An 18,488-nucleotide genomic window follows, 5' to 3' on the forward strand; every position below is an offset into this window, starting at 1 on the left:
GCTGTTGGAGAAAATGCAGATGCATGGAATTGAGTGTGATTTAGCAGTTTGGATTAGAAACTGGAAGAAGGCAGTGAGTGGTGGTTGATGGAAAATATTCAGCCTGTAGTCCAGTTACTAGTGGTGTGCCACAAGGATCTGTTTTGTGGCCACTGCTGTTTGTCATTTTTATAAATGACTTAGACGCAGGCATAGGTGGATGGATTAGTAAATTTACAAACTACATTAAAGTCGGTGGAGTAGTGGACAGTGTGGAAGAATGTTACAGGTTGCAGGGGGACTTGAATAAACTGCAGAATTGGGCTGAGAGGTGGCAAATGGAGTTCAATGCAACTAAATGTGAGGTGATGCACTTTGGGAAGAATAACAGGAAGGCAGAGTACTGGCTCAATGGAAAGATTCTTGGTAGTGTGGATGTGCAGAGGGATCTTGGAGTCCATGTACATAGATCTCTGAAAGTTGCCACCCAGGTGGACATTGTTGTTAAGAAGGCATACGATGTGTTAGGTTTCATTCGCAGAGGGATTGAGTTCCGGAGCCGCAATATCATGCTGCAACTGTACAAAACACTGGTGCGGCTACACTTGGAATATTGTATACAGTTCTGGTCCCCATATTTTGGGAAGAATGTGGAAGCATTGGAAAAGGTACAGAGGAGATTTACCAGGATGTTGCCTGGTCTAGAGGCAAGGTCTTATGAGGAAAGGCTGGGAGACTTGGGTCTGTTCTCATTGGAAAGAAGAAGGCTAAGGGGAGATTTGATAGAGACATACAAGGTGATCAGAGGATTAGATAGGGTAGACAGTGAAAGACTTTTGAGGTAAAAACAATGACTGCAGATGCTGGAAACCAGATTCTGGATTAATGGTGCTGGAAGAGCACAGCAGTTCAGGCAGCATCGCGAAAGACTTTTTCCTAGGATGATGATGTCAGCTTGTATGAGAGAGCATAACTACAAATTGAGAGGTGATAGATTTAAGACAGATGTCAGAGGCAGGTTCTTTACGCAGAGAGTGGTAAAGGTGTGGAATGCCCTACCTGCTAATGTAGTCAACTCAGCCACATTAGGGAGATTTAAACAATCCTTAGATAAACACATGGATGATGATGGGATAGTGTAGGGGGATGAGCTGAGAATAGTTCACAGATCGGTGCAACATCGAGGGCCAAAGGGCCTGTACTGCGCTGTATTGTTCGATGTTAAAACCTTCCAACTTTGGCAACACCTTAAATTTTCTTGATTTTCATACAACCCACCTGCTCATCTGACGTGTCACTGTGAAAGTGACTCACAAAATGTCACGGTGTATTTCAAAGCATCTTGTGGCTGAAGTGCTTTGAGACATTCCTGAGCATTGTGAGAACTCAATGTATTTTTCTTTAGTTTTTATTGTGTGTGTGTGTGTGTGCTGCAGAAAGATGGTGGGCGACTTTAAACTCCAAACTGTCTGTGTATCACATTAGTGAACAAAGCCCATCAGGCAAACTGTAAGAGCCTGTCCTGTCCTGTGGGAAATGCATCTGTGTGTCTTACTATCACACTTCCTCATCGTCTCAACTCAACACACTCCCCTGCCCTGCCTCCTCTCTGTTGTTCACGTGCATCCTCAACATTGGCATTAGCCAGAAACTCACTGGACTCGCCACATAAACACTGTAGCTGCTAGAACAGGTCAGAGGCTAGGAATACTGTGGGTGAGTAACTCACCTCCTGACACCCCAACGCCTGTCCACCATCTACAAGGCACAAGTTAGGAGTGTGATGGAATACCCCCCATTTACCTGGATAGGTTCAGCTCCAGCAACACTCGAGAGACGTTTGACAGCATCCAGCACAAAGCAGCCGACTTTTTTTTATCTCTTCCCTCCTCTCTATATCTCTCTGTCTTCCTTTCTGTTCCTTAAACACTCTCTCTTTAACCAAACCTTTGGTGACCTGTGCTGATGTGACTCTGTGTTGAATTTTCTCAAGTGATGCTGTTCTGTAGCACTGAGGGATGTCTCTCTCAATGCAAGGCTTAGAAAATGTTGCAGATGTTCAAAGATCCTGCTCACCTTTAGCTCTGACAGAAAATAAATCATCCAGGATCCAACTGAGCACCTTATGCAAAGGAGGTGATAGGCAATTTGAGTAGAGGTGCATAGGGACAAACTCTGTTGATTGGTGTCAGTAAGCAGTGGGTTAAAGTAAATGATCAAATCATTAAGAGATGGAAATAGTTTATTTTTGACGGTGAATTAGGTTCTGAAATAAGCTGCCTAAAAGCACATTGAAGTTTGAATTGGATGTGTTGTCCACTGTCAATGGGAAATAGAACCATAGAAACGATAGAGCACAGAAGGTGGCCATTTGGCCTATCTTGTCTATGCCAACCCAAAGACAGTCTGCCGGGCTAAAGACCAGGGCAGTAAGACTAATTTGAGACAGCACACACAGTCACAGTAGCAAGAGTTCCAATGATGTGACATTTGGTGATTTTCTTTCTATTCAGTGGTCACTGCATGTCGAGCTTCCATCCTCAATGATGGATCCAACATTGAAATGTTGCCCAACCCACACACACCCATGTTCCCTCTGACCTGATCCCACAATCCTGGCTCTGATTATCAGCGGCTTTTGTTGATTGTCTCTCCAGATTTACGACTACTTTAAGTGTTCTCGTCCAGTTCTGTAAAGTTTCCACTCACAACAGCAAATGGCTGTCCTTCCACCCCTTTCTCCCAGCCCACTGTGCCCCCATCTGATTTCATGGGCATCCGGCGGCACAGGTCGATCTTACTGTTTTGGGGGGGAATGTGCATTTGTTCACCATTGTCCCCACCCCAGCTTATGTTCCAGATGGGTCACCACTTTGTCCCGTTGTATATTTCAGTTGCACTGAGGGTCTGCTGCTTTCAGTCTTGCTGCACTACATTGTACGCTAATCTATGAGATTCTTGACACATAGCATTGCTCACAGCTGTGTGTATAAGCATAGACATATATTTATTCTTATATGAGCGGGGGTGGTTGACAAAGTTATTCAAATCTCTCACTAAATATAATTCCGATGAAGGTGGCACGGTGGCTCAGTGGTTAGCACTACTGCCTCACAGCGCCGGGGATCCCGGTTCAGTTCTACCCCTGGGTGACTGGGTGGACTTTGCACATTCACATGGGTGTATGGTTTCCCCTGGGTGCTCCAGTTTCTCCCACAGTCCGAAGATGTGTAGGTGGATTCGCCATAATAAATTGCCCATAGAGCCCAGAGTTGTGCCATGGGAAATGCAGGGTTACAGGGATAGGGTAGGGGGATGCTCTTTGAAGGGTTGGTCGGATTAGATTAGATTTGATTCCTTACAGTGTGGAAACAGGCCCTTCGGCCCAACAAGTCCACACTGACCCTCTGAAGAGCAACCCATCCGGACCTATTCCCCTACATTTACCCCTGACTAATCCACCTGACACTACGGGTAATTTAGCGTGGCCAATTCACCCTAACCTGCACATCTGTGGGAGGAAACCCACGCAGACACGGAGAATGTGCAAACTCCACACAGTCAGTTGCCCAAGGCGGGAATTGAACCCAGGTCCCTGGTGCTGAGAGGCGGCAGCGCTAACCACTGAGCCACCGTGTCGCCCCTATGAAGTTGATGAGTCAGATGCTTCCACCCTGTAGGGATTCTGTGACTAATTCTGCCAAGTTTATATCGGTTCTGTTCGGCTGGAACAGAAAATCAACCTTGAGACAGCTCAACATGTTTTCAAACCAATGAAATAATTTTGTGTTGTAGTCATTGGTGCAACACAGGAAAACCCTCTCCAATTCATCCCTCTCACCTGCAGCCTTACACTTCCCATTTTCCCCTCTTGAGGTATAATCCAATTGCATTTTGGAAGTGATTATAGAATCCTTATAGTGCACTTAGAGGCAGTTCAGCCCACCCAGTCTTCCCTGACCCACTGAAAAGCATCCCACCTTGTCATAACCCATATTAACTGTGGCTCACCCTCCGGGACAATTTAGCCTGGCCAATCCAACTCATCTGTGCATCTTTGGACTGTGGAAGGAAACTAGAGCACACAGAGGAGTCCCCAAGTAGACACGGGGAGAATGTCTGCAGAATTTGCACTGTCACCCGAGGCTGGAATCAAACCCAGGTCACTGGTGCTGTTGAGGCAGCAGTGCTAACCACTGAGCCACCCTGTTATTGAGTCTACTTTGAGCCACCTATTAATGCAGTACAGTAGAGGTCTCAACAGCTTGATGTGTCAAAGCTTTTCCACATCTTGTTACCTTTCCAATTTTCTTTGATCTGCTGGCTTCTGGTCACCCAGTGGATACCCTTGAGTACTGGGGAGTTATCAGATATCGTATGAACTCTTTTTTTGGTGGAATTGCTTTCCCTCTGATCCAGCTTTCCATGACTGAAGCTAGTTTCAAACCAGGAGTGAAAGTTGTAGCAGGTTAATAATTTCAGGACGGATTTAGGATTTCAGGAACAGTCTGAAACTGCTGTAGGGTTTACTCTTATGCTGTGTGCACTATTGTTAATGGCATGCACATGCTTACTTCCAGACAATATCCACAGTGAGCCAGTTAACAATGGAGTTAAAATAGTGCTAAACTTTAATGTCAGCAAATTAACACTGCAGGTAGTGCTTTGGGGAATTAAAACTGATGTAATTCATTCTAGGTGGCTGCTGTTATTGGTTATATTGGAAACATTATAAGCATGAATAGCCATTATTTAAAAACAAAGATTTAATGTTTATTTCATTAAGTGTTCAGGTGTGCAAGTGGCTTTTCAATATCAGAGTCACATTCAAGTAATTCCTCCCCTGATGGTGACTTTGGGACATTTCAGTCTTGCCTTGCGAATTTTCTTTTCAATGTGTACAATCAGAGTTGGTTGTGCTAGGGGTGTCCCCTCACTGGGTCACACCTTCCTTTCTGGGTCAGAAAGTTGTGGGTTTAAACCCTACTCTGCAAACTCGAGATTGAGGCTACCTGAGAGACTACTGAAATGCTAAAGCTTCCTTCGGTCATAACGCCATGGTACTGTGTATTCCATTAGCTGCAGGTGAATCGGCAATGGCAACATTAAAAGATCAACGTGGGCGATCTGCCTCGTGTCCTGGGTAGAGAGTCATTCGTTCAGTTTAATGACCATTGTGGACAGTATTATGGAGAAATTAATTTTATATTACTGTCCTGTACAGTGCATTGTACGGTGTGATAGCATTTATTTGTTGAGAGATTGAGTTTCGGAGCCAACCGGTTGTATTGCAGCTGTACAAAACTCTGGTGTGGTCGCGCTTGGAGTATTGTGTAGCGTTCTGGTCGCCACATTACAGGAAGGATGTGGAAGCATTGGAAAGGGTGCAGAGGAGATTTACCAGGATGTTGCCTGCTATGGAGGGAAGGTGTTACGAGGAAAGGCTGAGGGACTTGAGGCTGTTTTCATTAGAGCAAATTAGGTTGAGAGGTGAGTTAATAGAGGCATGCAAGATGATCAGAGGGTTAGATAAGTGAAAAGTGAGAGCCTTTTTCCTTGGATGGTGATGGCTAGCATGGGGGGACATAGCTTTAAATTGAGGGGTGATAGATGTAGGACAGATGTCAGCGATAGGTTCTTTACTCAGAGAGTAGTAGGGGTGTGGAATGCCCTGCTTGCAACAGTAGTAAACTTGCCAACTTTAAGGTCATTTATATGGTCCTTGGATAAACATATGGAATGGTGTAGGTTAGGTGGCCTTCAGATCTGTTCTACAGATCAGTTACAACATCGAGGCCTGAAGGGACTGTACTGCACTGTAATGCTCTATATTCTATGCTCTATATCTGGGAGCATTGGGATAGAAATCAATATGGAAGTTTGCCACTGGATGTCTTTCTAATCTAACTGAAGGCTTTTTTTTGTGTCATAAGAAGCTTTGTGGGAGTAAAGCAGTGGATGAAGTGAATTTGGATTTAAGCAAGTGCATTGATACCATTCATTTGAAAAGGCTGGCGTGGAATAGGAAGAAAAATGGGAATGAGTGGAAATATTTCACAACGAAGGCATGAGTTATCAAGTGATTAGAGGGCTTGTCACTAGCATGGCGTGTGTTACCAGTTGGGTCTCACTGGATGTCTGTTTTCTGGTCTCTTGGTAAACTGCTGAGAGGCAGCTATCAGAAGAACCATGGCCAAATTCACAGATAATACAAAGCCAACAAAAATGAGTCTCCAAAGTTGTACAGTCCCTGGGGGGTCTGCATATAAGGAGACATGCAGGCTGATGGTGACAGATGTAAACTTACATAGAGGAATACCAAGTGCTTCACAAAAATATAACAAAGGAAATAATGTGCAATGAAGACGAAAGCAGTCTAGGATTGGATGAAAAATTGTAGCGAACGCATTAATGCTTGAAGAAGGTGAATTAAAGAAATTGGATTTTGGGGTAGATCACAAAGTTACTATTGGGCTGAAACAGTATGCTACCTCTGACACTTTATAATGACTGCTGCATCTACACTTTCCACTGTACAATTCTGACCACTGCAATGGTGAAAGGATATTGCAGCAATGAGACTGCAGTGATTGGAATGATGTCAGCCAGTTGGACCTCAGAGAATATGAGAATAACAGTCCCAATCAGGGAGCCCTTGCTGACAGATAAAAAGGAAAGTGTCAGAGATACTGACACTCCAGCACTGCCTCATACTGAGTCAGGTACAAAAGTTAAGGACTGTTCATGTGTAAATTAAGGGTGACTTGGTGACTGATACTGGCCTCACTGGAGTTACTTCAGAGAGGATACCCAATTACAATATGTATATCGTGTGTCAGGGGAAGCCAAGATCAAATGGTTGATTTGTGATGCAGAGTGATGCCAACAGTGTTGGTTCAGTCCCTGTACTGACTGGGAGATCATGAAAGACTCTCCTTCTCAACCTTTCCCCTCACCCAAGGCATGGTGGCCCTCGGGTTAAACCACCACCAGTCATCTCCCTCTAATGAGAGAGCAGTCCTCTGAGACTGTGGCGACTTAACCTTTTAGATGGCTGGTCAGTTTCGATTTTGGGAGGTGTGGCGATTCTATTTGTTTTATGTACATTTTAATGAGGTTTTGCAACCTGGACATGAAGAGATAGGAGGGTAGCAGTTCAAAGCATTAAAATTAATTGTACTGTTGCCTAATGGAAGCAGCCCAGGGATACTGAAAAAAGGTTGCATAGTTCAGAAAGTTAGACCATGTGAGGCAAGGCAACTGGACACCTGAATTTATAGATCTTGGGTGAGTTTACACCGAAATTACAAAGAACAAAGAAAATTTACAGCCCAAGAATAGGCCCTTCGGCCCTCCAAGCCTGAGCCGATCCAAATGTACTGTCTAAATCTGTCGATCAATTCCTAAGCATTTGTATCCCTCTGCTCCCACCTACTCATGCATCTGTCCAGACACACCTTAAATGAATCTACTGTGCCTGCCTCTACCACCTCTGCTGGCAACGCATTCCAAATGCCCACCACCCTCTGTGTGAAGTACTTGCCGCGTGTATCCCCCTTAAACTTTCCAGATCTCACCTTCAAAGCATGACCTCTTGTTATTGGATCCTTCACCCTGGGAAAAAGCTTGTCTCTATCCACCCTGTCTATACCCTTCATGATTTTGTAAACCTCAATCAGGTCCCCCCATGATCTCCTTTTTTCTGATGAAAATAAACCTAACCTACTCAACCTCTCTTCATAGCTAGCACCTTCTATACCAGGCAACATCCTCATAAACCTTTTCTGCACCCTCTCCAAAGCGTCCACATCTTTTTGGTAATGTGGCGACCAGAACTGTACACAGTATTCTAAATGCAGCCGAACCAATGTCTTGTACAATGTTAACATGATTTGCCAGCTCAATACCCCGTCCAATGAAGGGAAGCATACTATACGCCGCCTTGACCACTCTATCCACCTGTGCAGCAACCTTCAGGGTACAATGGACCTGCACTCCCAGATCTCTCTGCCCATCAACTTTTCCCAAGGCTCTTCCATTCATTGTATAATTCACTCTATAATTAGTCTTGCCTAAATGCATCACCTCACATTTGTCTGGATTGAAAGCCATCTGCCACTTTTCTGCCCAACTCTCCAGTCTATCTATATCCTCCTGTATTCTCTGACAGTCCCTTATGCTTTCTGCTACTCCACCAATCCTAGTGTCATCTGCAAATTTGCTGATCATACCAACAATGCCCTCTTCCAGATCATTTATGTATATTACAAACAACAGTGGCCCCAACACTGACCCCTGTGGAACACCACTGGTCACTTTTCTCCATTTCGAGAAACTCCCTTCAACTACTACTCTCTGTCTCCTGTTGCTCAACCAGTTCTTTATCCACCTAGCTAGAACACCCTGCACACCATGTGACTTCACTTTCTCCATTAGTCTACCATGGGGAACCTTATCAAACGCCTTACTAAAGTCCATGTATATGACATCAACAGCTCTTCCTTCATCTAACAACTTGGTCACTTCCTCAAAGAACTCTATTAAGTTGGTTACAAGTAATAGAAAATTTGGTTTCCAAAAGCAGAAATTGTTCTGAAGAAGGATCACTGGGACTCAAAACATTAACTGTGTTTTATCTCCATAGATGCTGCCAGACCTGCTGAGTTTCTCCAGCAATTTCCACTTCTGTTTCAAATTTCCAGCATCAGTAGTTCTTTGTTTCAGTTTAGAGTTTAGTGTGGAGAGAGTGGTGAATTATCACTGAGGTTTTGGGTTTCTTACTGTGGTAAAATAGATAATGTGAGTTTGAGTCCTGTAATGAAATTATTCCAACCTTTCCATTGCCTTGTTTAATGTAGTTCATGTTTTTGTCTTGTTTAATAAGTGTTTATTCTTTGTGTTAAAAGTACACCAGCAGCCTCTTGTAAGTGAGTCCAAAACTGACCTCCATGGTTAAAAAACAAAGCTAGGATCTAACAAGCCAGGTTTCATTCTGGAATCTGACTGCGCTAATAGGAACATAAACTGGAACCATAACAGTGGGAAAACGATGTGAATAGTGCAGGGATGGAGGAGGACGAAATCTTTATGTGTTTCCCTTTCTTGTTGTAGCTGATGGACTGGAGAAGTACTCAATCACAAACTCAGAAGGACTGCCCCCTGGGTCTGGGACACCGCCACTGAAACGGAAAAGCAAGTTGGCGTCCATCGGCAAAATCTTCAAACCATGGAAGTGGCGGAAAAAGAAAGCAAGTGAGAAGTTCCAAGAGACATCTGCATGTAAGTTAGTCGTTAGACTTGGCTTTGTCGGTGGGGGGAATTTCCTTTTAAATAACATTGCATTGTGGTTCAGCCAGCCTCTTTACCACCTCGGCTCCATTCACATCACTCTGGGCCATAACAGATATGGTTTCAGGCTCCACTCCAAAACACAAAACACTAACCCCCAATTGTCCTCTAACCAGTCACTTTATGTTCAACTTGCATTTGCCTGTTTAGTCGCTGTGATAGTTTGCAATGCAGGTCACTGACAATGGTCAGTAGAAAAAGCACAATGCCCTCTGTTGAACCTCCAGACTCAGAGCAGCAAGTAACTGGTGCATTCCTGAAGCGATCAGATTGAAGGATTGTAAAGTTGAGCAGCTTAGAGTCGAGATAGTATACGTTTGAGGAGGTGAATCAGGTGGAGAATGGAAAATAAAGAAAGGAGAATAAAGATTGCATTAAGAGAGATCAGTGGGGTGGATAGATAAACGAAAAGCATTTTGTTTTTAAATCTCCAACAACAATTTAAACCAGAGGGAATGAAACTTACATTTGTATTTGTGAATGTTCAGAGCCAGAGATGTTGACTGCAAGTGATCCCAGAGTTAAAAAGCTTTCCAAGAATGTTTTAATAGGATGTGGCCATTACTGGCAAGGGCAGAATTTATTGGCAGTCCCTAATTGTACTTGAAAAGGTGGTGGTGAGTCACTTAATTAAACTGCTGCAGTGCTTTACACACACCCGTAGTGCTGTTTAGGAAGGATTTGAACCCAGTGACAGTGAAAGAACAGCGATATTATTTCCACATTTAGGATGGTGAGTGGCCTGGAGTGGAACCTAGCAGTGGCAGTGCTTCCAATCATCTGCTGTCTTCTCCTTCTGAGTGGTAGAGGCCAAGGGGTGGGAAGCTGGAGTTGAAGAGCCTTGGCAAATTCCTGGAGTGCATCTTGTAGATGGAGTGTATTGCTACCACTGTGCTTTGGCAATGCTTAAATTGGTAGATGTGCCAATTAAATGGGCCACTTTAACGTCCTTGATGGTGTCAAAGTACTTTAGTGTTGATTTGGAGGAACTGGTGTTGGACTGGGGTGGACAAAGTTAAAAATCACACAACACTAGGTTATAGTCCAACAGGTTTATTTGGAAGCACTAGCTTTCAGAGCACTGCTGTTTCATCAGCTGCCCGATGAAGGAGCGGCGCTCCAAAAGCTACTGCTTCCAAATAAACCTGTTGGACTATAACCTAGTGTTGTGTGATTTTTAACTTTAGTGTTGTTAGGGTCACACCCATCCAGGTGGACAGGCTTTGGAGGGGGGTCAAGAGGGAGTTACTCACTGCAATAAACCTAGCCTCTGACCTGCTGCTTTAGCTGTATATTTGTATGGCTAGTCCAGTTCAGTTTCTGCTCAATAGTAACTTCAAGATCTTGGTGGTGAAGGATTCCACAATTTTAATGGCATTGAATATCAAGGGCAATGGCTAGAAACTGTCTTGTTTCTGATAGTCATTGTCTGGCACTTATGTGCCATGGATGTTACTTGCTATTTGACAACTGGGGCTATTTTCCCTGGAGCGTCGGAGGCTAAGGGGTGACCTTATAGAGGTTCACAAAATTATGAGGGGCATGGATAGGGTAAATAGACAAAGAGTTTTCCCTGGGGTCGGGGAGTCCAGAACTAGAGGGCATAGGTTTAGGATGAGAGGGGAAAGATATAAAAGAGACTTAAGGGGCAAACGTTTCACGCAGAGGGTGGTACGTGTATGGAATGAGCTGCCAGAGGAAGTGGTAGAGCTGGTACAATTGCAACATTTAAAAGGCATCTGGATGGGTATATGAATAGGAAGGGTTTGGACGGATATGGGCCGGGTGCTGGCAGGTGGGACTAGATTGGGTTGGGATATCTGGTCGGCATGGACAGGTTGAACCGAAGGGTCTGTTTCCGTGCTGTGCATCTCTATGACTCTATGACTCTGACCCAATCCTGGATATTTGTCCGGGTTTTGCTGCATTTGAACATGGACTGCTTCAGTACCTGAGAAGTCGTAAATATTGCTGAATATTATGCAATCATCAGAGAGCATCCCCGCTTCTAACCTTATGATGGTAGGAAGGTCATTGATGAAGCAGCTAAAGATGGTTGGGTCAAGTACAGTACCCTGAGGAACTCCTGCAGAGATACCCTGGAGCTGAGATTACTGACCTCCAACAACCACAATCATCTTCCTATTGAGAGTGCGGTCCTCACTTTCTCCATATTCCTACCAGCCAGGTATGAGTCCAGCCGGTGTGTTCTGATACTTAGTTATCCCCAGGCTCCTTGATGCCAGTCTGTGTGAAATCCTGCCTTGATGTCTTGGGCAGTCACTCTCATCAGCTGTTTTGTCCATGTTTGGATCATGGTTGTAATGAGGTCAGGGGTCTACTGGTCCTGGCTGAACCCAAATTGAGCGTCAGTGAGTCGTTTATGTTTTGCAAGTGCCACTTGATAGCACTGTCATTGATCCATTCCAGCACTTTGTTGATGATCGTGAGGAGATTGATGGGGTAGTATTTCATGGAATAGAATCTCTGCAAGTGTGGAAGCAGACTATTCAGTCCATCAAGTCCACACCAACCCTCCAAAGAGCATCCTATCCCCATTCCTGTAACCCTGTACTGTCCATGGCTAATCCACATATCCTACTCTTCCCTGGATACTGTGAGCAATTTAGCATGGCGAATCCACCTAAAGTGCACATCTTTGGACAGTGGGAAGAAACCAGAACATCAGGAGGAAACCCACGCAGACACCGGGAGAGTTCCACATAAGCAGTCACCTGAGTCTGGAATCAAACCTGGAGCCCTAGAGCTGTGGGGCAGCAGTGCTAACCCCTGAGCCATCGTGAGTATCTGGTTAAGGAAGTTTGTCCTGTTTTCCGTGTACAGGACATACCTGAATAGTTTTGTTTTCCACATTTACTGGGTAGGTGCCAGGATGGTAGCTGCACTGAGGTCTGATGCTGCTTAAACACAAACCTACTGATACCGTCCTCTGCCAGTTTAGTTTGTAGAAGTATAGAAGTTTCATAAAGTTCAGTTTGGGTCTGTGGAGAGGCAGACAGTGGAATACTGTGCCTGACACCTCAGACAGCTGCCTGTTCATTTACAATTCAGTCACACAGCCTTCCGTCCCTTGGCCACCTGCTCTGAAATAATTGTGAGCATCATTCCCTTCACCCTTTACAGGACCACCTCTGCAAGCCTGTATGGGGATGAACCTTCAGTTCCCTGTGGGTTTTACAGTGACCAAAGTGCTGCTCCTGAAACAATGAGTCCAACTGGACCTGTTGCAGTGATCGTGAAAGGATTACCTGAAATAACCTCCTGCAGAAATCATCGCCATAAACAATTTAACTGCTCAATCAACTCATTATCGTGCCAAGCTGAGTCTCTGTCTAACATTGTTGCTGCACTTTAAAATGATCCATTCAGAGCAATTTGCAACTCTTTGGGAAAATGTAATTGGTTGCTGTATAGATTCACATTTGTATTTGCAAATTGCTCCTTCTGTGCTTGTCCTTTGGCACTTTCTTTCCATTAACTCAGCAATTTGTCAGCCTTAGATTTACCTTCTCACTCTGAGAGGGAAAAACAATTCTTCTTTACACTAAATTGCAAATGTCTGCTCTAAAATCCATTTCTTGACAGAAAAATATCTCCCATCTATTTACTTTCTCGTAGACAGTGCACTTTATATTCGACTGCTTCCTTCAGGGTTCATGTCCTCAGTGCTGACACCTTTCCATCCCGATGTGCTTTACTGTGTCTGAGTCAACACATTTTGAGCTCGCCTGTATTCTTCAGTGCAGCAACTATATGGAAACCTTGCTGCTTCAATTCTTCAAAGATGCTATAATTGAAATCATGCTGTGTTCTCTTAGCAGCAAAAGTGTACATTTTAGGAATCTCCTCCCACTGCTTTTTTAATAATTGCATATTTATAATTACAATGCAATTTGAGCACATCAATGTTTTCATTTCTCTGAAGCCAAAATAAGAGCTATCATCCCCTTCCTTTGCTTATGATTCTTCTTCATTCAAATTTTGCTGTCATGGCTTTATCTACACACTGCCCCTTTTGTGAAATCCCTTGAAAACATAGGACCTAGCTGCACCCCTACAACCTCCCAAGCCTCTCTTCTGTTTACGGATTTTAGAGGATTGGGAGTAGATAATTTGGCACCCCCTCCCCTTCTACAGGAGCAGCAATCTCCTCCAACTATACATTGGGAAGATCGAAGCCATTGTCTTTGATTCCAACCGTAATCTGGGTTCCCTCACTAATGACCTATCCCTCTCTTTGGCAGTTATCAGAGACTGAGCAGGCTTGGTGTTATTGTTGGTACTGAAGTGAGCTTCTAATCACATAACCATGGCATTGCGAACACCATCACCTTGATGCTGCAGAAATCCATGCCTTTATAACCTCTCGATATGACCATTCCGTTATACCCATCAGTTGGTGTGTCATTAATTCGGAGGTCACAATTCCAAGATGGTCAGCAAGACATCTAGGAGTGAGATCAGGAGAAACCTCCTTACTCAGAGAGTTGTTGGGATTCAGTGTGTAGTGCCTGGGAGAGAGGCAGAGGTAGATTCCTTTGGACGCTTCAAAAGAGAGCCGGATATATATTGCACTGAATCCCAACAACATCCGGGCAGCACGGTGGCACAGTGGTTAGCACTGCTGCCTCACAGAGCCAGAAACTCGGGTTCAATTCCCGCCTCAGGCGACTGACTGTGTGGAGTTTGCACATTCTCCCCGTGTCTGCGTGGGTTTCCTCCGGGTGCTCTGGTTTCCTCCCACAATCCAAAGATGTGTAGGTCAGGTGAATTGGCCATGCTACATTACCCATAGTGTTAGGTGAAGGGGTAAATATAGGGGAATGGGTGTGGGTGGGTTGTTCTTTGGAGGGTCGGTGTGGACTTGGGCTGAAGGGCCTGTTTCCACACTGGAAGTAATCTAATCTAATTTAATCTCTATGAATCTATGCAATTATTAAAATAGGAGTGGGAGGAGATTCCTAAAATGTACACTTTTGCTGCTAAGAGAACACAGCATGATTTCAATTATAGCATCTTTGAAGAATTGAAGCAGCAAGGTTTCCATATAGTTGCTGCACTGAAGAATACAGGCGAGCTCAAAATGTGTTGACTCAGACACAGTAAAGCACATCGGGATGGAAAGGGGTCAGCACTGAGGACATGAACCCTGAAGGAAGCAGTCAAATAGAAAGTTAGGCCTGGAGAATGGGACTAGCTGGGTAATTCTTTCGGGAGCCGGAAGAGACACGATGGGTTGCATGGCCTCTTGCGGATGATTCTGTCACTGACCGGACCTCCCATATTCTATTCCCCATAAAGCTGAGGCCAACCAAAGCTCTGATAGTCACACCTTGACTTGCACCAAGTCCTATTCATCTGTAATCCCTAAACCCATGACCTACAGTGACTCCCGGTGAGGCAATGCCTTGTTTTTTAAAATCTCATTCTCGTTTCTGAATCCCTCGGTGACCTCACCTTTTGTGTACTGTCTTGTCCAGCCCTACAACCCTCTGATGTGTAGACCCCTTCTGATTCTGAGTCTGCTGAGCATCACTGATTTGATCATTCTACCATCTGGCAGCCTGGCCTCTAAGCTCTGAAATTCCTTCCCTACTAACCTCCCCCACATCCCCACCCCACCCACAACCTCTCTGTTCTCCTTTAGAACCTCCTGAACCCATTCGCCCATTGAGTCTCTTTGCAAAATGTCGCCTTATGTGGTTGGCCTCAAATTTAGAACATAGAACATAGAACAATACAGCACAGAACAGGCCCTTCGGCCCACGATGTTGTGCCGAACATTTGTCCTAGCTTAAGCACCCATCCATGTATCTATCCAATTGCCACTTAAAGGTCACCAAAGATTCTGACTCTACCACTCCCACAGGCAGCGCATTCCATGCCCCCACCACTCTCTGGGTAAAGAAGCTACCCCTGACATCTCCCCTATACCTTCCACCCTCACCTTAAGTTTATGTCCCCTTGTAACACTCTGTTGTACCCGGGGAAAAAGTTTCTGACTGTCTATCTATTCCTCTGATCATCTTATACACCTCTATCAAGTCACCCCTCATCCTTCGCCGTTCCAGTGAGAAAAGGCCTAGCACTCTCAACCTATCCTCGTACGACCTATTCTCCATTCCAGGCAACATCCTGGTAAATCTTCTCTGCACCCTCTCCGAAGCTTCCACATCTTTCCTAAAGTGAGGCGACCAGAACTGCACACAGTACTCCAAATGTGGCCTAACCAAAGTCCTGTACAGTTGCAACATCACTTCACGACTCTTGAATTCAATCCCTCTGCTAATGAACGCTAATACACCATCGACCTTCTTACAAGCTCTATCCACCTGAGTGGCAACTTTCAAAGACCTATGAACATAGACCCCAAGATCCCTCTGTTCCTCCACCTTACTAAGGACCCTACCGTTAACCCTGTATTCCGCATTCTTATTTGTCTTTCCAAAATGGACAACCTCACACTTGGCAGGGTTGAACTCCATCTGCCACTCCTCAGCCCAGCTCTGCATCATATCTGAGTCCCTTTGCAGCCGACAAGAGCCCTCCTCACTATCCACAACTCCACCAATCTTCGGATCATCTGCAATCTTCGTATCATTTAGTTTTCTGACATTCCTGCGAAGCTCACTGGAATGTTTACTGCTTTAAAGGAGTTACGTAGATAGTGGAGTTAGCACTGCAGACGCTGAAGGTCAGAAATAATAGGAAAAATAAAATAAAAATTCTGGGACCTCTCTACAGGACAGGCAGCATGCAGACTTAATGTTTTAGTTTGATGACCTACCACCGCTGACCCAGTTCTGATGCAGTGTGCCTTGAGTAGAAACATTACTCTCTGCACTGACCCTGTGCTACGGAGTGTTTCCAGAACTTTGTTTTTATTTCATAATGAAGAAAGTTGCTGACCTTACAGATTGCTACTCTATGTCTTCCTTGTTTTGACCTTGCTAAACCATATTGCAACTATAAAGAGCTCAATCAGCTCTATAAAGAGAGAGCCCCCAGTAGGTCTGGTCTTTAATAATTATAATTGGTCAGTTCACCTATCATCTCATAAATCAATTTTACACCTTCTCCACAGTCTGTGTATCCTTTTATATCGTGGGAGACCAGACCTATTTCTATATTCTTTGATGTAATTTTACAAAGGTTCTGCAGAAAATTAAAGTAACTGTTCAATTCTTGAAGTAAACGCCAGTGCTTTGTTTTGACTTTTTGTCACATGAATAAATCCTGTTGTAGCTTTTATTAATTTGTGAATAGTTTGTTTCTTTGACCCGTATTGTGACTTGGTAATTCGTCCAGCCGAAATGCATCACCTCATACTTGTTTACGTTGAGATGGATGTATGTCCTCTGCCTGATATTTTCCTGAAGGTGACTTGTGCTATGTTAAAGCCTTGAATTGTTGAAAAAATACTGTGCTTTTTCTATTTGGAATTTTTCAAACACGCAGAAAATGTGAATTGAAGCAAACTATATTGTTCCACATACAGAACTGGACAGCTTTGAAATAAAGCTATCATCAAGCAGGGCTAGGGATTAGAGGAAACTTTCTTTCCACTCAGAGTCATGGAAAAATGGAACAGACTCCCTTTCAAAGCACATTTGTTAACACTGTGCTAATTAATGCCCACACAAAGGCATGCTTTCAGTATCTGCTTAAGAACAGGATTACAAGCCCACAGGGTTAATTTCAGCAAAGGGAAAGCATCTTACATCTGTGAATTGCTTTACAGCGTACTTCACGTTCAAGATATTATTTTGAAGGGGCGTCATGGCACAGCAAGATCCCAAAAATGACTTGGGGGATGGTGGCATTTGGAAGAGTCAGTAGGAGAGCATATTCTCATGCCATAATTTCATGTGATTGTTTACCATCCGTTTGGAAGGGCCAGGTGAGGTCTCAGCTAATGAATTTTGTTCAGCAGATGGATTATCCCACACTGCTCCATTAAACACCACGGTTGCTGGGGAACATCAACGTCACTAGTGTAGCCCTGATTCTGGGAAACCTCAAATGATCAGCCGGCTTCTTGCACCGATACAATTTGATCCAGCTCTCTCGCTGTCTCTAAGCAGAGCCAGTGCATGGGCCTTTGAAAGGGTCTCTGGGATTTGAGGACGCTGGAGCCAGGAAACTGGATTGCAGACTCCAAGCTTCATAAACACACTCTGGATTAGTGGTGCTGGAAGAGCACAGCAGTTCAGGCAGCATCCAAGGAGCTTCGAAATCGACGTTTCGGGCTTTTGCTCCTCGGATGCTGCCTGAACTGCTGTGCTCTTCCAGCACCACTAATCCAGAATTTGGTTTCCACATCTGCAGTCATTGTTTTTACCTACATAAACACACCTCATGCCAATGCCAGTTTAACATGTTCATGAGTCACGTTTGATATAAAGAGGTTAGATTGTCAGTTTGCAAAACTCTGGAGATTCAAGTTACTGTTGCAATGTGTGTGGTTGTTTGTGGTGGTTATGGATCATGAGCTTGCACTGTGTCTCCGCATAGTAGCCTGTGCATTCAAGTCTCGCTCCATCGGGCTGAGCAGGACACTGAGGCTGTCACAGTGCAGTGCTGCAGGAGTGCTGTGTTATTGGAACCGTCTATCTTGTATGAGTTATTAAATTGCCCAGTCTGTGTGCAAAGCATTGCACATAACCAAAGATGAACCCAGGATTATCCCAGGGATGGGATATGGGACTGTTCATTTAGAAAACCTGGTCAGCAGGGACTCATTGGGCCGAAGGGTCTGTTTCCGTGCTCTCTGACTCTCCCTCTCTCATTCACTCATTCCCACACTCCATCTCTCATATTCTTCCTTTCTCATCTGCTCAATATTTCTTTCCCCACTGTCTTTATCTTTTTCCCTCCCCTTCCTCTCCCATTCACTGTCTCTTCCTCGCCCACTCAAACTCTCACCCACTCACACATCCATTCAGTCATTCATTCACGAGAACAGTGGTTGTGCTGTCTGGAAAATTAAACAATCCGCATGTAGTGCTTTTGAATCTCTTCGAGTGCTTTCAGGTCATTCACAAAACAGAACCATCAGCTGAGAGTTAGTTTCCCTGCAAATCAATCAGTACCCTTGCCCATGCCAGGGTAGATAGATCTATGTCTTTTCATATCTTTCT

General features: G+C 44.4%; 1 protein-coding gene across 2 annotated transcripts in view; it reads left to right on the forward strand.

Annotated features, from left to right (window-relative positions):
• phactr2 (phosphatase and actin regulator 2) overlaps window positions 1-18,488 on the forward strand; it is a 144,320-nt gene that overhangs the window by 53,637 nt on the left and 72,195 nt on the right. For both annotated transcript variants that reach the window (XM_087991056.1, XM_043695294.2), the window contains exon 2: window positions 9,091-9,258. In XM_087991056.1, coding sequence (XP_087847182.1) covers window positions 9,091-9,258 — 168 coding nt within the window. The remainder of the gene's footprint in view (window positions 1-9,090; window positions 9,259-18,488) is intronic.

Source organism: Chiloscyllium plagiosum, unplaced genomic scaffold (genome assembly GCF_037043375.1).
Source record: "Chiloscyllium plagiosum isolate Xiang-an unplaced genomic scaffold, Cpla_swu_hap1 HiC_scaffold_10, whole genome shotgun sequence".
Lineage (NCBI taxonomy): Eukaryota > Metazoa > Chordata > Chondrichthyes > Orectolobiformes > Hemiscylliidae > Chiloscyllium > Chiloscyllium plagiosum.